The 26,456-nt window shown below is 41.7% G+C and overlaps 3 protein-coding genes across 13 annotated transcripts in view; 2 read left to right on the top strand and 1 right to left on the bottom strand.

Annotated features, from left to right (window-relative positions):
* The window catches only part of LOC124144211 (inverted formin-2-like), a 137,468-nt gene extending 122,136 nt beyond the window's left edge, over positions 1-15,332 (top strand). For all 11 annotated transcript variants that reach the window (XM_048387337.1, XM_048387332.1, XM_048387333.1 and 8 more), the window contains 8 exons: positions 76-218; positions 947-1,111; positions 2,535-2,792; positions 4,095-4,276; positions 4,939-5,059; positions 6,903-7,067; positions 8,461-8,542; positions 11,427-15,332. In XM_048387337.1, coding sequence (XP_048243294.1) covers positions 76-218; positions 947-1,111; positions 2,535-2,792; positions 4,095-4,276; positions 4,939-5,059; positions 6,903-7,067; positions 8,461-8,542; positions 11,427-11,635 — 1,325 coding nt within the window. In that variant the 3' untranslated portion in view covers positions 11,636-15,332. The remainder of the gene's footprint in view (positions 1-75; positions 219-946; positions 1,112-2,534; positions 2,793-4,094; positions 4,277-4,938; positions 5,060-6,902; positions 7,068-8,460; positions 8,543-11,426) is intronic.
* Positions 15,333-15,671: 339 nt separating this feature from the next.
* Positions 15,672-21,589, bottom strand: LOC124144209. Its single transcript, XM_046513504.2, has 5 exons — positions 19,983-21,589; positions 18,599-18,781; positions 17,463-17,576; positions 16,967-17,141; positions 15,672-16,074 (listed from the first exon to the last, which is right to left on the bottom strand). The coding sequence occupies exons 1-5, from the start codon at positions 20,124-20,126 to the stop codon at positions 15,983-15,985; spliced, it is 708 nt and encodes a 235-aa protein (XP_046369460.1). The 5' UTR covers positions 20,127-21,589; the 3' UTR covers positions 15,672-15,982.
* Positions 21,590-21,613: 24 nt separating this feature from the next.
* Positions 21,614-26,456, top strand: part of LOC124144208 (inverted formin-2-like) — a 57,546-nt gene continuing 52,703 nt past the window's right edge. The window contains exon 1 of the mRNA XM_046513503.2: positions 21,614-21,672. The gene's annotated coding sequence lies outside the window, so the exon portion shown is untranslated. The remainder of the gene's footprint in view (positions 21,673-26,456) is intronic.

The raw sequence follows: 26,456 nt of genomic DNA, 5'->3' as shown, positions 1-26,456 counted from the left end.
ATGTATTCTTCCTATGAATCCAAATTTTATGTCATATTTGAACTTCTAATATGTTTCGCATTTGCACATTTCCAGGCGAGGACAACGTGTGGAAGGAGGTATCGACTATGTCCGACAAGGTGAAGGTCCAGTACGACACCATTGAACAACTCTTTTGTCAGAAGACGGTGGACAAGACTAAACCTGTGGAGCAAACCAAGGTCAAGGCCCCAACAGAGGTGAGGCAATGGGTATATAGATAGCTGCACCCCATGTGTTGCAATAGGGGGTCAGGTAGCACTCACAAGGTCAAGGCCCCAACAGAGGTGAGGCAATGGGTATATAGATAGCTGCACCCCATGTGTTGCAATAGGGGGTCAGGTAGCACCCACAGTGTCAAGGCCCCAACAGAGGTGAGGCAATGGGTATATAGATAGCTGCACCCCATGTGTTGCAATAGGGGGTCAGGCAGCACCCACAAGGTCAAGGCCCCAACAGAGGTGAGGCAATGGGTATATAGATAGCTGCACTCCATGTGTTGCAATAGGGGGTCAGGCAGCACCCACAAGGTCAAGGCCCCAACAGAGGTGAGGCAATGGGTATATAGATAGCTGCACCCCATGTGTTGCAATAGGGGGTCAGGCAGCACCCACAAGGTCAAGGCCCCAACAGAGGTGAGGCAATGGGTATATAGATAGCTGCACCCCATGTGTTGCAATAGGGGGTCAGGCAGCACCCACAAGGTCAAGGCCCAAACAGATGTGACGCAATGGGTATATAGATAGCTGCACTCCAGCCACCGTGCTTAAATTGTTATGAGTAGTATACGACGAGTTGTTTGTCAGCTGGGATCTGGGGGACGGTGTTATCGTTACCAACGGCGTTGGTCGTTACAACATCGGTCACCGGTTTGGGTAGTATCAATATGCACCAAGCAATCTGTTGACTGGCCACTTCCGTCTGGCAGGTGAATCTTCTGGACATGAAGCGCAGCATGAACGTCAACATCTTCCTCAAGCAGTTCAAAGCCAAGAACGAGGAGGTCGTTCAGATGATTAAAGATGGTGATGATGCTGTCATTGGTGCAGAGAGACTTCGAGGACTACAGAAGAACATCCCGGAACCAGATGAGGTGCGTAGAATGGATACTAGGCTATGTTGTGTTGCATGTACCAAAACAATGAAATCTGAAAATCGTGCAGGCAAGTCCTACACAAGTCCTGCACGGACCAGGGAATCCCAGAATCCCGATTGGGGTCCTTAGTCTTTCTGCACCATGCTCCTGGTTTAACCAAAGTGGTGACCGCCTCCGTGGTCTAGTGGTAGAGCGTCCGCCCGGAGAGCGGAAGGTCCGGGGTTCGATCCCCGACCGCGTCATACCAAAAGACGTTAAAAGGTGGTACTTGTTGTTACCCTGTCTGGCGCTCGGCATTAAGGGGCTAAAACAAGGACTGGTCGGCTCGGGGTCAGTATACTGTCTGAGTGGGGTATTCATGTTAAACTGCGGCATGGTATCTCAGTGAGCTAGCACTATAAATCGGCATCAGTCCGGACTAGTACAAGCAGTCACACACACACACACACACACACACACACACACACACACACACACACACACACACACACACACACACAAACACACACAAACACACACACACACACACACACACACACACACACACACACACACACACACACGTCGCTATATAAGTGCAATAATCTTGGACGCGACGTTAAACTCCATTTCACCTTCACTTCACCAAAGTGTTGAAGGTCCCACAATCTGTCACTTTGGACATCCTTCCATTCCAAGCTGACCCACCCTGGTGTGCCTGACATACCTGTGCTGTTCACAACGGGTCAAACCCAACTCACTGACTCCCACAGAACAATTTAGAAGTCAATGACCTGGAGTTGTAGACGCTTGGAATTATTCTGGGGAACAACATGTTTGAACATGGTGACGACAGATTTACAGCATTACCAGAACATTCGAGAATCGCTGCACTTGTAAACATCAGATGTGTTTCGCAATTAACCTTTTAGTTTCAACAAAATCAGTAGTTACGTTATCGTGTCACTGGATTGTCTGGCCCATCACTTGATTGTCTGATCAAGACTCGACTGTATACAGGCCTCGTCGTATTGCAGGAGTATTGATGTGCATCGTCAGGGAACAAACACACGCTTACCTTTTTATGCATAAGGTTTTGAAGCGGCAGATGCGACCAGTCGGGCATCCATTTTTATGTATATATATATATATATATATATATATATATATGTTCACTCCCATTTTGCCATTTACGCCCAATGGAATCTGTTTCGGCAGATAATCGAATTATTCCCTGGCGTCGACGTTTCATATTCAGAACATATATTTGACACAGCCTAGTGGTTAAAGCGTTCGCTCGTCACGCCGAAGACCCAGGTTCGATTCCCGACATGGGTACAATGCGTGAAGCCCATTTCTGGTGTCCCCCGCCGTGATATTGCTGAAATATTGCTAAAAGCGGCGTAAAACCATACTCACTCACTCACTCTTACGTTGTCAGATCGCAACCATCAAGGCGTATGACGGGGACAAGACGAAGCTGGGGAACGCTGAGAAGTTCTACCTGCTGCTGTCCGATCTGTCTGGCTACAAGGTCAGGGTCGAAGGCATGCTCCTGAAGGACGAATTCCGAACCATCATGGAGACACTTGTCCCCAACGTCAAAGTCATCATCAACGCTGGCAAGATGGTCATGGATAACGAGTCGCTCAAAGCCTTCTTGAGATACGTCCTACATACGGGCAACTTTATGAACTCGGTGAGTCAGAGTAGCTTCAGACTTTCAGATGTGTGCAAACCCGGTCGTCTAAGACACCGCTAGTTGATGTGCTGAATTGTGTGTCATGATATTGCGGCAAGATTTCTATGCTACGAAAATCAACGTGTGTATGTGCGTGTGTGCGTGTGTGCGTGTGTGCGTGTGTTGATTTTTCTTCGTTTAGCGTATTATTGTGATTTAGAGCATATTTATAGCAACATGTAAATAAATATAAATCTGGCATAGGGCTCGTCATTTATTTTTAAAATGTTATTCTGCGGTAAGTTACAATATACGGGTTGTCCTTTGTTGACAGGTTTCTAAATGATATAAGGGCGGTCGGGTAGCCTAGTGGTTAAAGCGTTCGCTCGTCACGCCGAAGACCCGGTTCGAATCCCGACATGGGTACAATGTGTGGAGCGCATTTATGGTGTCCCCCGCCGTGAAATTGCTGGAATATTGCTAAAAGCGGCGTCAAGCCATACTCACTCACTCACTCTAAATGATATAAACGTATAAAGTGTTCATGAAACAATGCCAATGAGATGAGGATGACCTTAAATTGTATCTAAGAGTCTCATTTGATATTCTTCGGGGTGGAGAATTGTTTTGAAATTTTAGATATTTTTTCGGGCACTGCATCAAAACATTCTACTTCAAGCGTCATGACTTGCTTGGTACAGAGTTTAGTGTCTACACCGAAGCGTCGCCTCAGTTTGGATGTAGAAGGTTTTTTTGTCTTTTTTTATCCATAAGAAGTTGTCATATCCTAATCAATACGCAAAATACCATGGTAGGTAACAGAAAAAATTCCCAACGCATGTATATTTTCAGGAAAATCTTCGTGTCCAGTGAACAAATTATTTTTTATGAACATCCCCTCCTCTTACTATATTCACTATAATAAAGCACGCGGGCATCTGTGGAACACACTTTTTGTGTATCTTTATTCTCTATTAGGGGCGGTCGGGTAGCCTAGTGGTTAAAGCGTCCGCTCGTCACGCCTAAGACCCGGGTTCGAATCCCGACATGGGTACAATGTGTGAAGCCCATTTCTGGTGTCCCCCGCCGTGATATTGCTGGAATATTGCTAAAAGCAGCTTAAAACCATACTCACTCACTCACTCTTTACTACGGTAACGCGACTATTTGTAATCGATATCCTATCAAAGGGTTTCACCCAATAGTAGTGTACGCGTACAACCATTGAGGTAAAGCTTGTCTTGTGTCTGCGGGTAACGTGTTTAATGTCCGTGTTTCAGGGTAGGTATGCAAGTAACGTGTTTTATATCCGTGTTTCAGGGTGGGTATGCGGGTAACGCCCTTGGTTTCAAGGTCGCCTCCTTGTCCAAGCTGATGGACACGCGAGCCAACAAGCCACGGGTGACGTTGCTGCACTTCCTGGTGGGGGAGGCGGAGAAGGAGAGTGGGGAGATCCTGGACTTTGCACAGGTCCTTCTACCCACACTGACGGCTGCCAGCAGGTGTGTGGCACGAGGTTGCATTGGCCAGTATAGAAAACAGTTTTATTTTAATCAAGTTGGGGACAAGTGATACTTGTACAAACAAAGTTAACTACGGCCTTGCATTGGATCACAGTAGTGTGGAGCTTTATGCTTTAGACATGCGTGGTCTCTAATCAGAATGTTAATCAGAATTACATTTAATTTTCACTTCGTTTGATTTTATATTCATTCTTGCTTCTGAAATGTCACCCGGGTGCAACTGGTACTAGGAACTGTGTGCCACTTGGTGAATATCACCGTTATTTTTAATTTGATCGGGGCAGTGGGGTAGCCTTGTTGGTAAAGCATTCGCTCGTCACGCCGAAGGCCTGTGTTCGATTCCCCGCATGGGTACAATGTGTGAAGCCCATTTCTGGTTCCCCCGCCGTCATATTGCTGGAATATTGCTAAAGCGGCGTAAAACTATACTCGCTCACGCTTAATTTGATCCTGTATTTATCAACTCGTGAATTAATGTATGAATATAACAATGCACTAATCCTGACACGGCAGTCAATTATATCCCGAAACGGCCGTACTATAACTGTCCCTTTGGTTAAGACAGCCCAGTAGTGACACCAAACACCGGTCACCCAGTCCTGCAGTTGCCATGAAAACCTCCACTGTTGTTTCTGTTACAGATTGACGGTGGACAATCTCAAGTCCGAACTTGGTCAGCTGAAGACAAGCGTGAAGAAGCTGCAGACTCAAGTGGACAAGTCTGGAGACGACATCAAAAACCAGTTCCAGAAGTTCTTGCAGGTAGGCCCATACCTCTGACATGAGGGGGTAACTGACACCCTACTTTCCCTGTTTTAATGTCCCGAATGCCTTTCACAAGTCCATCAGTGTACCTGTTTAATGGGGGCACGGGTGGCCCAGTCGTCTAAGGCGCCGAGATTCTCTGTGCAGAGTTGCGTCCCTTGGGCACGCCAGAAACCTATGATTGTGGGTTCGAATCCCGGATCGCCCCGATTATGTTTCTAGGTTTGTCAGCACCATACCCGTGCTCGTGGGTTTCATCGAAGTGGTAAACGTCTGAGACCTGCATCACTTCAGGCTTTCCTTCCACATTAAGTTGACACGCCGTGATATAACTGGAATACTGTTAAAAGCGGCGTTAAACCCAACCCACTCACTCACCTGCTTAATACTTACAAAGTGTTAGTAAGCGTGGATGTGCTACACTCACTTCATACTCCCCCCTCCGACCATGGTTGGTTTATCGGGTCGTCAGATAGTGAGGTAGTCTGTCTCCCAGACCCAAGAGAATAAATTGAATAAATAAACTCAAGTCTAGAATGATTTGGCAAGTCTAGATTGCCTCAGCTGCAGGAATTAAGGATTATTCTGGGCTCCAAGAGAATAAATTGAAAAAGTTGTCCAACTCAAGTCTAGAATGACTTGGCAAGTCTAGATTGCCCCAGCTGCGGGAATTAAGGATTGTTCTGGTCTCCATTTGAATTTTATTTGTTTATTTTGTAGATATATAATTTTAAATCAGTATATTTTATTTCTGGGACTAAATGTTAGTCAAGTAGGGAGGGATCTATTGGAGTAAAAGATTTCAAATGATTATCATGGTTTGAAACCCAGCGACGAGGTGAAAGTATCAATACTTCCTGGAACTCATAGAACGGAAACATCCCATTGAAGACTTTGGTCAAACATGATGTCGTGTTCGTACAAAAACTCCTAATGGTTCGTTTCTAAAACCACCTGGTGTACCATGGCACGTCAAAGCGAAACCCGTCTGGAGCACAGCGTTATTGTCAACTTACAGTGTAAAACCCTTCTTATTTGTTTGGTTGTATTTATTCGCGAATTTTCGGCCTCTTGAAACAAAATTTGTTTCACATAAAATACCGATTTCCTGTGGAAATGTTATTGGGTAGTGCCATCCATTTTGATTACAAACGCTCTTTTTGTCAAAATAAACAGGATCGATATCAATTCTTTCTCGTCTTTCTTAAAAGAATTGCCAATTAGGGAAAAACGGATGAACTGGAATGCAAATAAAGATGTTTAAGAGTGAAAACAAATGATTGATGGTGATTTCCCCTCTAATTTTGGTCCTTTTTTTAGTGTCATGTTAATTGACATATGATGTCCGATGTAAGTCCCTACTTTGACCTGTACCATATGCTCTCGTGAATATTTCTGGTGAACAGTTGACTTGCCTTTGCATGTATTTGTGACGGGTGACACGGGTGGGGCAGGTACGCTCACCTTTTCGCGAACACCTTGTATCATCAGTATTTGAAGGTGATTCATAAACACATGGTGGTCATGATACAGTCGGAACCGTTCAATGGACTCTGCTTTCAGAGATTTCCTCAGTAGACGATTATGGAAAAAAAAATTGTGGCTTTTGTTTACTGAAATTGGAGGAAAATTATTATTTCACATTTGCGTAATTTGGGGTAAAAAAAGTAATATTTAGTAAACTAAGTAATAAAACGACCCCTCAAAGGTTGATGTGAGGTAACGCTTTCGTCAGCGCCATTACACGACAGCCTGGGGCATGGAAACAATGTAGGAACGCATATGTTTTTAAGATTCCACCTTTTACCGACATTAAACATACACACTTACTATTTTACAGTCAGCCAAAGATGACATTAAAGCGGTTGATGATAAGTTTGAGGAAGTGGATGAACTCGCGAAGAAGATGGCACATCACTTCTGTGAGAATGAGAACAGTTTCAAGATGGAGGAGTGCCTCACGACCTTCAAGACTTTCTGTGAGAAGGTCAATCAGTGTCAAAAGGTAGGTCGACCGTTTCCAGAACCATTGCCCCATGCACAGGGGACGTCCGGCGCAGATGTGATCATTAGAGTTCAAAGAAATCTAGATCACTTGTTCATATTCTATATCAATGCTGGCTACGGTCACGAATACTCACAATATGACAGTAGTGACTCCGGCCTACAAATACTCAAAATATGACAGTAGTGACTCCGGCCTACAGATAGTCACAATATGACAGTAGTGACTCCGGCCTACAGATAGTCACAATATGACAGTAGTGACTCCGGCCTACAGATAGTCACAATATGACAGTAGTGACTCCGGCCTACAAATACTCACAATATGACAGTAGTGACTCCGGCCTACAGATAGTCACAATATGACAGTAGTGACTCCGGCCTACAAATACTCACAATATGACAGTAGTGACTCCGGCCTACAAATACTCACAATATGACAGTAGTGACTCCGGCCTACAAATACTCACAATATGACAGTAGTGACTCCGGCCTACAGATAGTCACAATATGACTGTAGTGACTCCGGACTACAGATAGTCACAATATGACTGTAGTGACTCCGGCCTACAGATAGTCACAATACGACTGTAGTGACTCCGGACTACAGATACTCACAATATGACTGTAGTGACTCTGGACTACAGATACTCACAATATGTCTGTAGGGACTCCGGCCTACAAATACTCACAATATGACAGTAGTGACTCCGGCCTACAGATAGTCACAATATGACAGTAGTGACTCCGGCCTACAGATACTCACAATATGACTGTAGTGACTCCGGCCTACAGATAGTCACAATACGACTGTAGTGACTCCGGACTACAGATACTCACAATATGACTGTAGTGACTCTGGACTACAGATACTCACAATATGTCTGTAGGGACTCCGGCCTACAAATACTCACAATATGACAGTAGTGACTCCGGCCTACAGATAGTCACAATATGACAGTAGTGACTCCGGCCTACAGATACTCACAATATGACTGTAGTGACTCCGGCCTACAGATAGTCACAATACGACTGTAGTGACTCCGGACTACAGATACTCACAATATGACTGTAGTGACTCTGGACTACAGATACTCACAATATGTCTGTAGGGACTCCGGCCTACAAATACTCACAATATGACTGTAGTGACTCCGGCCTACAAATACTCACAATATGACAGTAGTGACTCCGGCCTACAAATACTCACAATATGACAGTAGTGACTCCGGCCTACAAATACTCACAATATGACAGTAGTGACTCCGGCCTACAGATGCTCACAATATGACATGGGCCTAATATACGCAAATGAATTATACCAAGACAACAACAACAAAAAAGAATTTCACTTCCTGCATTTAAAGAAAATCACTTGCCAATTCTGAATTCAGGAAAACATTCAACGGCGGGTTCAAGAGGAAAAAGCTGAGAGACGGAAAAAGGAACAAGAAGCAATGAAGGCGAAACAAGGGAGTAAGTGACTCGCCATTATTCCTATATATACAGATGGCTGTAGGCCTCGGGCAGGGGCAGGAGGGTAGCCTAGTTGGTGAAGCGTTTGCTCATCACGCCGAGTACCCTGGTTCGATTCCCCACATTGGGTACAATGTGTGAAGGTAATTTCGGGTGTCCCCCACCGTGATATTGCTGGACTACTGCTAATAGCAGCGTAAAACCAAACTCACTTGCCCTAGAGCGTGAACCGAACGTAGGGTATCAACCTTGGCTCAAAGACCACCCTTGGTGAATCCGGGGCAGCCTAAGTCGATCGGGTGGTCAGACCCCGTGACGTGACTGATTACAGTTCATTTTTGTATTTCTGTGGCGACTTTGGGCGTTGCTTACAGTATTGGGGACAACTGGGAATAAATCATGGGAGTTTCTAGGACCTCGGCCCTGCCCGCCACTCAAACACAGGTCACATGTGTCTCCTGAGTCAAGAAACAATGTTCCAAGTTTGCTTCTGTTCGCCCAGCAGTGAATGGGTACCCGGTAGGATAAGATGTCAATGTGGCTATAAACCTTCTAGAACCTCATAAGGCCGTATGATCCCCAGGGAGCTGAGAATGATATTCTTGTGCACACTGTGCTAAGACCGGGGTAGTAATGATGTTGCCCCATGAATTGGTGAGGGGAATATCATAAATGGACTTATTATTAAATTTATTTCTGTAGAAAACAACTATTCATTATACACCAGGGACACTACCCGTGCAAATGCCCGCTATGAACAATAAGTATGTTAACAAGATGTGTCTGGAGAAAGTACGACCTTGAAAGTTGCGAAATCTCTTATAACTTGATCGGCATTTTCTTGTTTTTGTAGGGGCATTATATTACTTTGCTAAACCTGGACCATTATTCTGCAATATCAGCAATTCGAACTTCAGACGGCAGTGCTTTTGATGAATGTAGCTGATAGAAGAAAAATAATTAAGGTTTAAATAACACACGTATTTCCAGTGTTATATATGATATATCATATATCTGATTGTAGTTCGACTTTGTAGTAATGTTACCCTCGAAACAAACAGAACATGATATGTATCAACGCCAAATTAAATTGTCGATGAATATGAAGAAGTACATATGTGTATGAGCGTGACAGACTGTTAGAATGTTATTCCGTATTATAGCAAGGTCGGCTATTTTGGAGTATCATTAAACAGAAACAATACGTATCGCCCTCGGCGAATTATATGACGTATATGGCAGACTATCGACATCACACAAGCCTGTTGCTACTCCCAGTCTGGGCTATTTGTAGCAAAGTTAATTAAAGTAAAGGTAACAAGCACTAACAAAGAAAGAGAAGGGACGAACATAAACGAGCCATTACCGAAAATAGTTGTACTTTTAGCTTCATATTATTTATAAAGGTTCTTTGAAGTGGACGGTTCGCCCCGATTATGTTTCTAGGTTTGTCAGCACCATACCCGTGCTCGTGGGTTTCACCGATGTGGTAAACGTCTGAGACCTGCATCACTTCGGGCTTTCCTTCCACATTAAGCTGACGCCGTGATATAACTGGAATACTGTTAAAAGCGGCGTTAAACCCAACTCACTCACTCACTCACTCACTCTTTGAAGTGGATCTGATGTGATAAGATTATGTTGTCCGCTTCCCGTAGATCGGTATATAGTCACAATATGGCTGACATAATGCTGATGTGACTTAAAATTCTAACTTACTCTCTCCATATGGGGTGAGGTGAAATGGGGTTACGTCGTTCAATAGTATTGCACGTGTGTGTGTGTGGTTGCTTGTACTAGTCCTGACTGTAGCTGACTTTATAGTGCTAGGCCACTGAGATACCATGCCGCAGTTTAACATGAATGCTCCACTCAGACACAGTATGCTGACTCCGAGCCGACCAGTCCTTGTTTTCGCCCCTTAATGCTGAGCGCTTGGCTGGTTAACAAGTCTTCTTTTGACGTGTTTTGGTATGACGCGGCCGTGGTTCGAACCCCTGAGCTTCCGCTCTCTGGGCGGAATCTCTACCACTAGACCACGGAGGCGGTCACTCACTCGATGTGGTATAGCTACCACAAAACAAAACACAGAACAAAATTATAATATCATCTAAACTCTGTGTTTAAATAAACAACAGCTGTCATTACGCAAGTGGTTAATGCGTTCGTTGGTCCCACAAAAGCACTGGTTCCCTACCCCACAGGTGTTCATATCAACACAAACGAACGGAGTTACTTCCCTTTACCCAATGCATTCGGATAAACATTGGTTCATTTAAACTCAACGATATTTATTCGAGATATGAAAGTTACCTTGCCTACATGGAAAATAATAAATTATTACCAATCAGAAGCTGGTATGTTGGTGTACGGTGAGATGGTGGTGAGGTGAGTGGTGTCGGTTTTACTTTGCTTTTAGGAATATTCCAGCAGGCGACACCAGAACACTGCACCCGTGTACACAAATTGAACCCGGGCTTCCGGCGTGAAGAGCGAACGCTTTAACCACTAAGTTAACCCCACTGCCCTTATGAGGCCAGGCATTTTTTCGCTTTTTTCATGTTTACGGATTTTGATAGTGAAAGATAGTATCTGAAGGTCGAAAATAAATATGAAATAAAATGCAACATACAGGAAGCTTTGTATCTTCTTGAAGTTTTATTTGGATTGGAAAATGGTAAAATAAATCTTGGTTGGTTGGCTGGTTGTTTTACACCGCACTCAGCAATATTCCAGCTATATGACGGCGGTCTGTAAATAATCGAGTCTGGACTCACTCACTTAAGGTCGGCGGATCCTTTAACCAAGAAAAAAAAATGTAAGGCCTAACGTATAGATGCTAATAAATACGTTGTGTAAAGTCAAGTGTACTTTCTATTTACAGACAAACCAATCAAGCCGCCCCAAGAAGATGACGGCTGCATCATCGACCGCCTCCTCAGGGACATCAAGAAAGGCTACTCTCTCAGGAAAGCCCCAGCAAAGCCCAGACCAGGCCAGTCTTCGTTTGGCAAGGTCATGGCCGAAGAGACGGCCGCTAAAGCTAACGGAGACGTGGCTACTGAACCTTCCGAGACAGAGTCAATCTGCTGAGGTGGACATTTGATGTGTTGAAAGTGAATGTGGTCGTAATTTCAACGGCTGAAGCGATGTCTTCCGACCACATTGCCCATTTCAAGTCACTACAGTAACTTAGCAGTATCGTCATGTCATGTCCGAGGTGTTTCATGTTAAGGTGAAGTGTTCGGATTGACATGGCGAAAACCCGATTGGATCCGAAAACTCTCGAATCTCTCCAGACATCAAGAAAGGACATTCGGCTTGTCTCGGAATGACAACTGTTGGTCACGATTTGATCCGATAGTTACACAATTTCGTGATCTCAGTTACCCGTTGTTTGTTGAGGACATTGGTGTCGATGAATGTAGATATACCAGTCGAAATCTGTTGTGTTGGCATTTTGAAACTGATTTAAAAAAAACATTACCTTAAAAATCGACGCAAAAAGACAAGTTTCTTCAAGCACTTCTCTGACGACCACGCCAGCGTGTAATACAATCAGCACGTTTATAAACATTTTTATACCCTTGATTTATTCCAATATTTAAAACGCTTATAAATAATAGACTTGCAATAATTTGATCATTACGCTTATCAAACCAGTTAGTAAGCAATATAGCGTGCAAGTAGACATACAGTGTGTGATCATGCCCTTGCGACATAAGGGAGATAACTGTGTCTTCCTTTACCCTTGTAAATTGTCGGTATTTTGTTTAACACTGTTTGATTATGCCAGAACTGTCGGATAGGTATCTTTCAGTAACATCTAAAAGTTTATTTTAAACTTTTAAGCCACACATTATCACCATCGCATATGTTTCATTAGACGTTTATGATATGCAATAGACATATACTGAAACACTTTGAAAACGCATATTCGATTTTTTGTAATATTTGGCAGAATGGTCACAAAAATCAAAGCTCTGGATATTTAAACTTGAAATAATCCAACACAACAATCTTTTCCTATGCGTTCGAATCTTATTCGATGTGCTGGAGATGGACTTGAGCACAAAAACACATCTGATCTGATTTCAAGTTAAGGTTGGTATCCGTTTTGAAAATGTTTCAGTATAATATTAAACATGCTTCCAAGTGAAATGTTGATCTACAAACATTAGGCTGCCATTATGTAGTACATATAGTGCTTGTTTTCAAATTACATTCTTAAACCACCATCTTAGCATAATTCCTTCGACTCATAGAGTTTAAACAACTGTACATTGATGTACATAATCTATATTATTGTACATATTTATTTGTATATTTGCCAATCTTTCCATTTACTACACTACAATAACGCATTTACAATTAGAATTGAGAGTCCATGTTTTGAAAGCTCGAACCCATTAATCCTCGTCTCTAGCACCCAGGGTACATATCACAGTCTGTGTAAAATGAACCCTGATCGCCGAGGATGGAATAAAAAATCAGGGATGAGTATCTTGTGATCACTTGCAATGTAGTTATTATGTTGTATATGTAGTGAAGAGGCGTTAATCCTAATGTCTACGTTCCAAGGATAATCCTGATGTCTACGTTTCAATGTTAATCCTGACGTTCACGTTCCAATGATAATCCTGACGTCCACGTCCCAAGGTTAATCGTTCGCATTAACGAAAATGGAAATGATCGTCAATAAGGGTTTCTTCACTAACGGCGTATCACACTACAGTGGTCACAATATGTCTTTACTGGTGAGACATCATGTTCTTTACTACGGGGGCGGTCGGGTACCCTAGTGGTTAAAGCGTTCCCTCGTCACGCCTAAGACCCGGGTTCGATTCCCGACATGGGTACAATGTGTGAAGCCCATTTCTGGTGTCCCTCGCCGTGATATTGCTAGAATATTGCTAAAAGCGGTGTAAAACCATACTCACTCACTCTTTACTACGGTAACGCGACTATTTGTAATCAATATCCTATCAAAGGCTTTCACCCAATAGTAGTGTACGCGTACATCCATTGAGGTAAAGCTTGTCTTGTGTCTGGATTGCTATTTTCAGCTCATTTGAGAATTCCTGATAGTGCGGAAACCCCATATTCTGGACGGTTACTTTTTAAGTAGATGCATACACCTGGAGAATAGATTTGTTTATTTTCAAATCTCCCGATAAATGTATCCTTTGCAAATACACGACACTGATTTCATTTCGATAAATGTCCGAGATGACATGGTATCAGCTGAAACGTGAGCACAAAAACATTGAATGTCTCCCCGATAGTCACAAGTAGTGAGCCATGTCACAGGATGCAATGAAGCAGAGGAGGCAAAGAGTAGTGGAGTAAATATTGCCATGGAACAGTTAAAAAACTTGTTATTTCATAAAAGCCTCTGGTATCTTTAGTGGCGGTCGGGTAGCCTAGTGGTTAAAGATTCCCGACATAGGTACAATGTGTGAAGCCCATTTCTGGTTCCCCCGCCGTGATATTTCTGGAATATTGCTAAAAGCGGCGTAAAATCAAACTCACTCACTCTGGTTTCTGTATTTCAACATGAGAGTGTCACTTTGTAAAGGGTATTTTTCTTATTCGTAAGAAAATAATTAAGGCATACGATTTTTTTAAAATTGCTGTTTCATAAGTATATGGAAAGTGGTGCATAATTATTCTCCAGGTGTGTGTGATGCAAGAGCCATTACAATGTATCCTAGGTTTCTTCATCCAGAATGTGCTTAATCCCGACGGAAGTTTCAGTGATCGGAACTGTTGAGGGTCCCATTCCACACATGAGTCGTAGCGCTAAGGCCGTAACACGCACACATACTTCAACATTGAATGACGACAGTCGTAGAGCTAAGGCCGTAACTCGCACACATACTTCAACATTGAATGACGACAGTCGTAGAACTAAGGCCGTAACTCGCACACATACTTCAACATTGAATGACGACAGTCGTAGAGCTAAGGCCGTATCTCGCACACATACTTCAACATTGAATGACGACAGTCGTAGCACTAAGGCCGTAACTCGCACACATACTTCAACATTAAATGACGACAGTCGTAGAGCTAAGGCCGTAACTCGCACACATACTTCAACATTAAATGACGACAGTCGTAGCGCTAAGGCCGTAACTCGCACACATACTTCAACATTAAATGACGACAGTCGTAGCGCTAAGGCCGTAACTCGCACGCATACTTCAACATTAAATGACGACAGTCGTAGAGCTAAGGCCGTAACTCGCACACATACTTCAACATTGAATGACGACAGTCGTAGCGCTAAGGCCGTAACTCGCACACATACTTCAACATTAAATGACGACAGTCGTAGCGCTAAGGCCGTAACTCGCACACATACTTCAACATTGAATGACGACAGTCGTAACACTAGGGCCGTAGCTCGCACACATACTTCAACATTAAATGACGACAGTCGTAGCGCTAAGGCCGTAACTCGCACACATACTTCAACATTGAATGACGACAGTCGTAGAGCTAAGGCCGTAGCTCGCACACATACTTCAACATTGATTTACAACAGCTAAGGCCGCTCTGTGGAACGGGAACCGTGTGTTTATAAACCAACTGAATATTGCTGAGTGGTGTTGCCGGGTATTGAAATGGTTTCGATATTAGCGGATAAAACGTGGACTCTCAGTCTACATTAAAAATCTGCAGAGTTGCTTAAAAACTATTTCTATTTTTCTAGTCGATAAAAGTGTTGAACAGCCAGTCGACCACTGCGTGTAGTTTCTTACACAAATAAACATCTATGCATTTTCGACATGTTCATTTTCTGTCTTCCATCTGTCCATGTTTAGACCGCCTCCGTGGTCCAGAGGTAGAGCGTCAGGCCCGAGAGCGGAAGGTTGATGGTTCGGTTACCTGACCGCGTCTTACCAAAAGAAGGCGACTATGCTTGTCACCACATCCTGAACTTTTCAACAGTCCCTTGGGGTTCTTTATAACCGTGTGTGTGCTTGCGTGCGTGCGTTCGATAAATACAGATATTATGTGGAATGTCTTCGCGAATACACGCCTCTGATACTAGATGACACACAGATAATGTATTGAACAGCGCATATTTCTTCCACTACAATAAACAACACAAAACGTGAAATACCAGTACGTGAATATGATTTATCAAAATATAACGTAAAATATATATCTGACAGGTTTCAATATAAAATCTGGACAATGCATATAAAATACATTCAGGAAATAACAGCTTGTATGTCAACTTATATTATCACATATGTAGATTTCTTTTTGGGTAAAACTTCCATTTTGCATCAGAAATCTACAGATGCTAGACATCAGCAGAAGATGTCGATACTTGAAAACAACGAATCTATTTTACTGTTTTGCTATATTGTGGGGAGAAATGACGTTACAAAGGGGGATAACCCATGTTCGGGATGAGTTGTGGGATCAGTCAATGTTAAGTGACGGCTTGATGTAGATGGTGACCTTGCCTCCGAGCGTCAGCACCGTTATTGGAACAGCTCCGGTAAGATCTGTGTCTGAAAGATAACACGTGCAGATTTAGAGTTATGTCCCTTAGATTTTAACGTACCCGTGTCCTGGTGTGGTCATATTACATATCCGATAATGGTTCAGTGTGATCAATACGTGCGTAACTGACATAATCAATAACAGTCAACTCCGCATCAGTTCAAAATCAGTTCGTTATGGCCATGAATATATAATAGTATCAAATACCAGTCCTTGGATACTGAAAATTGGTTCGTTACAACCACCTATTCGCTATATCCTACTACAATGTAGTAACTGGTTATACTCTGGTTTACAAGGAAAATATAGGCGGGTACTTACAGCAGATACTTGAATAATATAAATAATAGTTCAACCGTTACATTGTATTATTCAGTAATATAGTTCAACCATTACGTTGCATAATTCAACAATATAGTTCAACCGTTACGTTGCATAATTCAATAATATAGTTCAACCTTTACGTTGCATAATTCAATAATATAGTTCAGCCAATACGTTGCATAATTCAATAATATAATTCAACCATTACGTTGCATAATTCAATTATATAGTTCAGCCATTACGTTGCATAATTCAATAATATAGTTCAACCGTTATGTTGCATAATTCAGTAAAATAGTTCAACCATTACGGTAGATACTTCAGTTACCAAGATCGGCTGTTATTGTGAATATTTCAATACCATAGATCAACCGTGACGCTAAACACGTCAATAATATAACATTTGTTCATTTGTTACAGAAGATAAATCAATAGGATTTTCAGCTTGAATACGTGCTTGCTTAAACTTCTATACACATTTTGATACAAAAGAGACCAAAGATTAAAGGTAAACTTGGCAGGATAAGTTGTCTTCTCCAAAATAAAATACAAATAAATAATAAGAAGAATAATTACCCGCATGCACCACAGTCCTTGCGTCTACAATGTCAACAACGCGATCGTCGCGAGAGCGACTACAGAACTTCGACAATGTCGGGTGCGTGGTACTGAGTGTCTTGACATCCTGGCGCGTCATCGGACCGACTCCAGTCATGATGAAATCTTCAACCTTCACTGTAGGCGAGACCACCTGGAAAATAAACGATTTTATTATGTTGCTTTGTCGAAACATGAATCCCTATGCAACTATCATTTCGCTTAAATGGTTCCCAAGAAAACCTCGAAGAATTGTTCGTGATCTGTCAGTTGTACAGAGCGAAACACCGTTTAACCGGAAGCAAACCGCCCTATAACTGAACATCCGGATGAAATTGTCTGCAAAAGCTATTAAGAATACTATTTAGTCTTTAATTCAATTATTTACATAAACAATTATAGCCAACTAAAATTAACTAAAATCATAAACATCATTGAATTAATTAGTTATGTTAAATTAATAAATGCTACCTACATTTCGCCTCGTGATGTCATGGACCGAAAACTTAAACCCATGATGGAAGATGGACCCCGGGATGAGGAAACAAAACTTCCCCCCGTTCAGTCGGAGCTTCACGGCAGCCTGCTTCTGTAAACAGAGGGGTTGGAGTGAGTGGGCGGGTGAGTGTTATTTAAAGCCGTAATCATAATTCCTAATATCACTGCAGTGTGTTAACCGAGTTTGGGCAAACACAATAGAGGTTGATGAGCATTGATCCTCTTTGCCAGGTTGTGATAGCCTGTCCCACAATCCCCGAAACATGTTATTTTTCCTTCTGCCCAGCCTTTTCTGTAATGCTGAAGCCCTAAACGAAGCAAGTCTAGATTTCCCTCACAATCTCCCATCTCAGTGGGGCTCATTTTCAATTTAAATGGAGTAATTCATTTCTACCAAAAATATATATTTTCAGAGACTAAGTGTTAGTCTAGAATTGTGATGACGCCCAAAACAGGTCACACATTTTGGACAACCGATCCTCAATTGATCTTTTAAGACATGGCCAAGCGGAGACTATCCTTGCCAAGAATATCCCGTAAGATATACATGTGAGTTCATCGTGAGCCCTTTGCCCTCAAGACGCTGTCGAGTCTTTCGTGAATATTGACACAATTGGCTAATTAGGTTATCAGTTGGTTATGAATTAGATAAATACATCAGTTTGTTTGTTGATTAACGCCGCAATCAGCAATATTCCAACTATATGAAGGAGAGACCAGACAATCCAATGACTGCCATTATAACCATCAATCTACACATTTGGGATACGATGACATACATCAACCAAGTCAGCGAGCCTGACCACCCGATCCCGTTAGTCGCCCCTTACGAAAAGCATGGGTTGCTGAAGACCATTTCTAACACGGATCTTCGCGTGTCTAATATATAAGTAACAAACGACCAAATGTAGTCAATACGGTAATTGAAGCCTCGACCTCTACACGTTTCAGAATGGGAGGTTGGCCCAGCACAGAGCACAGCACAGCACAGCACACAGCACAGCAAAACAATACACAGCACAGCACAGCAAAACACAGCACAGCACAGCACGATCATACTTCATGTTTGCAAACCACCAAGGCCAGGAGGAAGAAAACCTGCTACATTCTTACATTGTTTACATTCTTGTAGTCGTACACCGAGGAAGATCCCTGTATATTGACGTTTTCTAGCAATCTGTCCTTTGACTTGAGATAAATTGTTTTGGTCGCTCTGATGACATACGCTCTCTCCGTAACCGTGACGTCCTCAGTGACTTGACGAGTCCAGTTGTACAAGCCCCCCGCGCTGCCGTGCTGTGAAGAGAGAGAAACATAAGCCTCGTGAAAGTAACCCAGTCTGACAAGAAAGATTTCAAGGTCTTTTTACATGAATCGTAACACCAGCGAGGATATTTAGTTGATATTTGCCTATCGTCGAAGATTTGGTACGCGATTTGTCGCGTGTTCACTTCGACATATCCGGGGGCGGTCGGGTAGCCTAGTGGTTAAAGCGTTCGCTCGTCATGCCGAAGACGCGGGTTCGATTCCCGACATGGTTACAATGTGTGAAGCCCATTTATGGTGTCCCCCGCCGTTATATTGCTGGAATAAGCGGCGTAAAACTATACTCACTCACTCGACATATCCGAGTCACATATTGGACGACAGACAAAGCAACAACAAAAAGTCATAAATATGCAATATCCGACTTGATGGCCCACGGACTGAGTGAGTGAGTTGGGTTTAACGCCGCTTTCAACAATATTCCAGTTATATCAGGTTAATGTGGGAGGAGAGTCCGAAGTGATGCAAGTTTTAGGCGTTTAGCACTTTACGAAACCCACGAGCACGGGTATGGTGCTGACAAACCTAGAAACATAATCGGGGCGCACCGGGATTCGAACCCACAATCATGGGTTTCTGGCATGCCCAAGGGACGCAACTGGGCCACCCGTGCCCCTGGTTGTTTGTAGAACGTCTGAGTACATGTAAACATATAATATATAAAGTATAAAAACACGTGTGAATATAAATACATCAAAGGTGGTCATTTACATTCATCCGTAATGAGAAAATACTTGATGATGATGGGGCGGTCGGGTAGCCTAGTGGTTAAAGCGTTCGCTCGTCACGCCGAAGACCCGGGTTCGATTCCCGACATGGGTACAATGTGTGAAGCCCATTTCTAGTGTCCCCCGCAGTGATATTGCTGGAATATTGCTAAAAACGGCGTAAAACCACACTCACTCAGTCACTCACTTGATGATGATGACGATGGAGATTGTACGAGCGGTTCTGATGAAACTGATTTCGGCCCCCAAAGTATATACTTAGTCTTTTACTGCGTCAAATATCACACACTCCCAAAGAACACATCATTACACACGATTCATTTTATAAATAAAACTAAACAACACATTACAGAGATACGTGTGTGTGAAAGCATGAAATAAAGTTTCATACATTTTCAAAGGTTAAAATACAAAGGGACCCAGAAGTGAATTCAAGTACAAACCTCGCGCTGTAGTCTCCCGAATTTCATCCCATAACGTCTGTCTTTTCTTCCGCCGCTTCTTCGTCTCCCACCGGGGGGGCCATGTTGATGAGAGGAAGTGAAACCCACGCAAATAAGTATCAATAAAACAGAAGTAACATTCATTTTAACTAAAGTAATATAAAACGGTCCTTTAAAACTTTAAACTGAAGTGAATGACTTGAGCAGTTGTTGCTGTCCTTATAAAGATCCTTGTCTCAGCACGGGCACTTAATTACGACTTCAGCTTGGAGTGAGCTGTTTGTTGAATACTCGCATTAAGGAACGTGTCTTGAGCTGTCTGGCTTAAAACAATGAGTCTCGAGCGAATTGACATGTCAGCACGTGAAGACCGCTCAGACTGGTTTAGTTAAACGAATTAATCATGTTAATGTAAGCGTGCTAATTGGGCTGTACTCTTACGCTTGTCTTTTCGGCAGTGATGTCAAGTTCCATAAAATTAACGCTATGGAAAACGGACACAAAATGCTAGCAAGTTTCTTTCTATACATGATGTACGAAAGACGCTGTCAATGAAAGTACGTTTTTTATTACAGCGTTCGCTCGTCACGCCGAAGACCCGGGTTCGATTCCCGACATGGGTACAATGTGTGAAGCCCATTTCTGGTGTCCCCCGCCGTGGTATTGCTAAAAGCGGGGTAAAACCATACTCACTCACTCTTTATTACATTATGGGGCGACGTTTCGGTCTAGGTTCTAACATCGTTAGCAAGCAAGTGAAGTGGTACCAATGAAGTACAGAGTATGGGTGAGAAGCGTATCTACATGTATGAGGTAGAGGTTATACAGTTGATTAGATTGGGGTGTGGTTACAGTAGAGTGGAGAGGCCTGTTACGTACACAAGACATGTGAAATACGGTAAAAAAAAGTCCTTACAGGCGAAGCCAGTAGTTCAAACAAGAGGATTACGACTGTAATCTTTGATGGGTTCATGGTAAGCAAAAGGTACCTCAAACTTGTATACTACTGTATGCTCCTCAAGCATACTCTGCACTTTACTTGCTTGTTAACGGTGTTAGAACCTTCACCAAAAACGTCGCTCCTAATTGTAATAAAGAAGTTGGTCATCCACATGTCTTATCCTCAAAGACGTTTTCAGTCTTCAGCTGGTCAAATAATGTATTGGCCATTGCAATGTACAAGCCTTTTGTATATTGCGGTCAGTAGACAGTGAGATGAATCATATTGTACATGTTGTATGTGATACAGCATACTACCGTAAAGATATACGTTATTGCTACATGAATTAACGTATAGCACTACTGATCTTACTGACTGTTTGTTTAATGTGCAAAAACAAAATGTAAACACGTTCTAAATCACCTGTTTCGATTTGGCAACGTGATAGTTCGTGTGTCGTCACCTATATTCGTGAGTCTGTTCCACGAAACTACTTCTTGTAGCATAATGGCTTAAATCTGCCTTGTATGGCTAAAAAATTGCATCTAGTAATTGCATCTAATTGCGTTGTATATTACTACATAGCCGTGACACGAAGTAAAATAACTTCTGTCACTGGTGGAGTGCACGTTCCACCGACCGTATCCTCGTGCGAGAGATTACTTCCGGTATGACGTCACTTTGTTGACAGTTTGATCGGTTGTAGATTTTCTGAGACGAGAGAGTGATAGCCGGTTCGAGCCGAGATATGTGAGTTGACATTCAAGTATTTTATATTTATTGTACATTTTCCTAACCACTGAATGAAATACTGAAAAGAATAATTATATTCTTGTAATGTAATAAATATAATTGTGCAATTCTTAATTGTGAAATTATTATTAAAAAGTTAAATAATTAAAACTGTGTGGTTAGTATTGGGAGTGATCCACAATTCGCTACCCAAAGCTGTACCCCAATACCCATCCCCTGAACCGTTACATATCGAATTCGCGTGGTGGGAACTAACAGAGATATTGGGCCAGGTGTCTTTAACAATGAATTCCTGACTGAGGCACTTGTGCTTTTACGTTGTGTAAATATTCATCTAAATCACGACACTGTTGTCAACGTAAAAAGTTCACCTTTTACGGGCGCTTCAATATCTGGATTATAAAAAGATATTTTTGGAGAGCGTATCGGGATGTGCGTTGTTGTCAATATACTGTCAAAGAGCACGTTACGTCCCTGGGAGGCATTTTGAAGTTGAAGTAGTAAGTAGGGATAAGATAAATGTAATAAAGAAGTTGTTCATCCATTTAGCTTTACATAGAGCAAGTAAGTCTTCATCAGATTTTGGATGCTGTGTTGTATGAAGTGTCTCATTGTCGCCACGAGTCTCCGGATATTCTGAGATGGATATTAGTTTGTTACTACCCTCAATATATACAGATACTCTTTTGCACATCTGAGGGGTGGACCATTTCATTTTCTAATGCAGGGCTAAGAGGGAGAAGGATGGGGAGGGTAGTCTTGGATTTTATTTTTTGAAATAACATTTTCTAAATGATGCCCAAAAATTTTTTTTGCTGGACTACCAGATTTCCTGAACACTGTTTAGTTAAATCAGTATTTTATGTCCATGAATGAATTGGCTTAATGCCTGCTTGAAACCTCTTCAGTACACACATGAATGATACACTTTTTCAGAACATCACACTGTAGACAATTATAAATAAATACATATACACGTATATGATTTAAACAATATTTATTTCCAAGAAAAAGGAATGGGATTGGTGAACAGGTTAAACTTATTTAAACACCTCTCCATACAAAGGATATTTAACAATTAATAAGAGTAAACTGTACATAAAGTAATAACTTTAGATTAATTGTACCTATTGTTGCAAATATTGTGATTCGAATATACAAGTCACACACAAATACACACATACACACATACATATATCAGTATATAAACAAACAGCATACTAGCATATCACACATCCAAACAACTATTTGACTGATGTGATCGTAAAGAAGAAATATTTAGATTTTACAATGGACAGATTGTACAATAGCAAGGTTAGTACCGGTAGATGTTGTAGCATTTCCATATAACACGTCATATTCCTTTATATACTAGTACATATTGTTCCGATAAGCGATTCGTTTTGGTGAAATAATCATGCACAGATTTTAGAATGAATATATTTTCCCTTATATGGAATACCATATCCCTTATTGTAGACAAACAGCTCGATCTTACATGGCTGAAATATCACAAAAATACGATGAAATTTCTTTCACAAAAAGCAAAATCAAAGCCTCCATAACCCAAAGATGGCAAGCCCAGTGGGACGCAAGTAGGATCGGCAGATGGCTATACAAAATTCAACCCAAGATCCACCAAAAGCCAAACTCATACTCGAACGAAAGGAGAGCTGATGCAGCCATCTCACGCTTCAGACTCGGTCACAAAAAGCACTGTGACAAGGTATGCCCATCTTGCAGTCAATTTACATACAAAACCGAAACTTTATCACTACTAAAACTCACAATGGATATGTGTACCCAACTCACAGGGAAACAAGTACCATCTTTAAACGTCTTTTGGTATGACGCGGTCGGGGATCGAACCCCGGACCTTTCGCTGAATATAATTTTAGAACGAATATGAACGCATTAAAGAGTTTTACTTCTCCATAACATGAGTATGATCCCACGTGCAATGTAGTCTGTCAGTATTCACTCCAGGCGATCTACAATGCAGACGCCAGACGCCAGACGCCAGAAGACGTTGATGGGCAGTGGGCCACTACCAAGGATGACAGAAGATTCCTGCTCTGTGTAGACGGTGAATATGAGGAGATCCTGGGCCCACTTGCACAAAGCGATCGTAGCGCTAAGATGATCTTAACTCCCATACTTTAACATGGGCTTACAATAGTCTTAGCGCTAAGATCGTTTTGTGCAAGTGGACCCTGGTGTGTTCCCGTTGAGCAGCTGAGATGCCCACAAGAATCCGACACAGTGCACAATTGCACATTCGCATTTGGACATTTGCTGAAGCTGTCAACTGTTAAAGGACCGATTTGTTATGAACTGTGATTCATATTGATGAATATGTTGATAATGATATGATAATATGAAAATTCTGTCACATTAATGAAACATGTTTTATATTATGTTTAAATTTGTTAGTAATATAAATATATAATAAATATTTCCTCCAAACACGTTATTTTGGTTCTGTCATTTGTGTAGGGCTGTTCCACTTTAGACTGAGGTAAACAGGTAGTCTCGGTATAAGCCGTACGACAAAGGGGCCGTCTGATAATTGGGAGGTTTGGTTGAGTAGGATGTAGGGCCTGGCAGCCAAAATCTTTGAATAACGTGGGATAAAGACTTTCGGGAGGATATAAAATATGGTGAATCTCGATAACCTGCTCAGGCATTAGAGCAAACATTTTGATGCCTAAAACTTTCATATTATACGGTTCTCTATTTGAGAATTTACGGTAAGCACTTCAACTATGCAAATGTGGCTGTGACGTCCACGTGCACATTCCACGGGCCGCTGATTGGCTGAAACACTGTTGCCATGGTGTATAACACGAGCATGCTCCTATTAAGAATCTTGACCCATGCGACTAGTCAATGTTTGCAGCCATGGAGGTACTACCAGAGTCTATAAAAGATAGACTTTCTGGTACTGCGAAGGGGTTCTGGCAACTTTAACAAGTTGAGCATAACTACATGCAGATAAAATGATTACAATCAATATTGAAAACCTGCTAGTTAAATAACCCATGCTTGCCATAATAGGCGACTAAGCTTGTCCTAAGAGCCGACTAACGGAATCGGGTGGTCAGGCTTGCTGACTTGGTTGATGCATGTCATCGTATCCCAAAGTAGATCGATGCTAATGGTATCAATCACTGGATTGTCTGGTCCAGACTCGATTATTTACACACCGCAATCATATAGCTGGAATATTGCTTAGTGCGGCGTTAAACAAACCAACAAAACATCTGAAAATGACAAAATGTGGCATACTATGTTGGTAAAACCAAGGGGGACTACTCTTGTAACCTTGTTATAAACATATCGTTAGTAACAGCTGGGGGTTACAACAAATATTTTCGAATATGGGTCGTATCGGAATTACCCTGATGATTCCATTGGAATAGGTCAATAAAACCCTTAGGATGTCTAATATTAAGTAACTTTGGAAAACGTTCTGCGCACAGTTTAAATATATGCGCGTGGACTATATGCTTTGCTCTTTGTACTAACACCCCTTGGCCTTTCTTTGTCTGTATTGAGATTACTACCCAAGGTCTTCTCTTTGTAGATACCAGACTGTTAGGGGTTTTCGACATTGGTCTTGAAGTATAAGGGGTTACTGATAGACAGTTAAAAACGAAACTGTATTTTACTTATAAGTTCAAATGGCTATAAAGTCATGATTTTGGTAGTTTTTATATATTTTAGTGACACTGTGGAATGCACATTTCCAAGAGCTTTCAATATATCTTTAACACATGGTATGGTTTCCAAAAGGGGTCACGTGACTAGCCCCTAATGCATTATGGTCGGAAATTACGTTTGAACCCGGTTTGGACATGCAGAGGGTCTTACAAATATCTAGATATCTCGAATTGAATTTCAAATATGTGCAAATAGGTAATAATTTTTCACTTTAGTGAGAATATCGCAAGTAGTAGCAGCGTCAACAACGGCACCACCGGTAACGCAAGCAATAAGTAGTGTGTGTTTGTCCAACCCTTTAATTTTTTAATGAATGTATTGTGCCATTCTATGCTATCCGAAATATGTTTTTGACGGAATACTGTATTAATCTCCAAATCTGGGAACAATAAAAAATAAAATTTTAAAAAAGTGACACAAGTCTAAAAAAATTAATGAATAAATAAAAATTAGTAGTGTTTGTGTAGGCGATAAATACTGCTTTAAATACGTTTGCAACGTAGAGCTGGGCTACTTTGAGATTTAAACATGCTAAATTGAAGTCAGTACCGAATGCACAGCCTAATTCAGCATGCAGTGGTTACCCCTTAAGGAAATTAAGCAAGCTCTTATCGTAAGTTGTTTTGATGTTGAATGATATATTATTATTTTAAATATGCTCCTATTGGTGGAATTTGAAGAGAAGAACGATAACAATATTGCTGCTTAATTTGAATTGTCATTGCACATTTTGAGAAATATATGTTTATCATCCCAAACTGGCCCCCACAGGAGATATCGCTTGGGTGAAATCAAGCGATATCTACATTGTATAAGCGATATCTACATTATACAATATACATTGTAGATATCGCTGCAATGAAATTACATTACAATGCTTTGCAGACCATTGTGACGTCATTGTTACTAATGGCTCAGCTGTTGAAGCTGTTAGCAGTACTCTTTACACTTAAGACACTGCTTATTACTGTCTACAAACTGAAACAGTTGGAATAGTGATGTTTGGATAATAAATCAAAATCTCACCCTCGTGGCTTTTGATATCAAATATATCAACA

Source organism: Haliotis rufescens, unplaced genomic scaffold, assembly GCF_023055435.1.
Source record: "Haliotis rufescens isolate VD_foot unplaced genomic scaffold, xgHalRufe1.0.p SCAF_7, whole genome shotgun sequence".
In the NCBI taxonomy this organism is placed as follows: domain Eukaryota; kingdom Metazoa; phylum Mollusca; class Gastropoda; order Lepetellida; family Haliotidae; genus Haliotis; species Haliotis rufescens.
The sequence above is the reverse complement of the archived record's forward strand: the minus strand, read 5'-3'. Positions and strand labels throughout refer to the sequence as shown.

Coding starts and splice junctions, on each gene's coding strand:
- LOC124144209 (XM_046513504.2), bottom strand. CDS start 20,126: ATGAATGTTACTTCTGTTTTATTGATACTTATTTGCGTGGGTTTCACT. Junction 18,782..19,982: donor TCGGGAGACTACAGCGCGAG/GTTTGTACTTGA, acceptor CTCTCTTCACAG/CACGGCAGCGCGGGGGGCTT. Junction 16,075..16,966: donor AAGGACTGTGGTGCATGCGG/GTAATTATTCTT, acceptor GTTATCTTTCAG/ACACAGATCTTACCGGAGCT.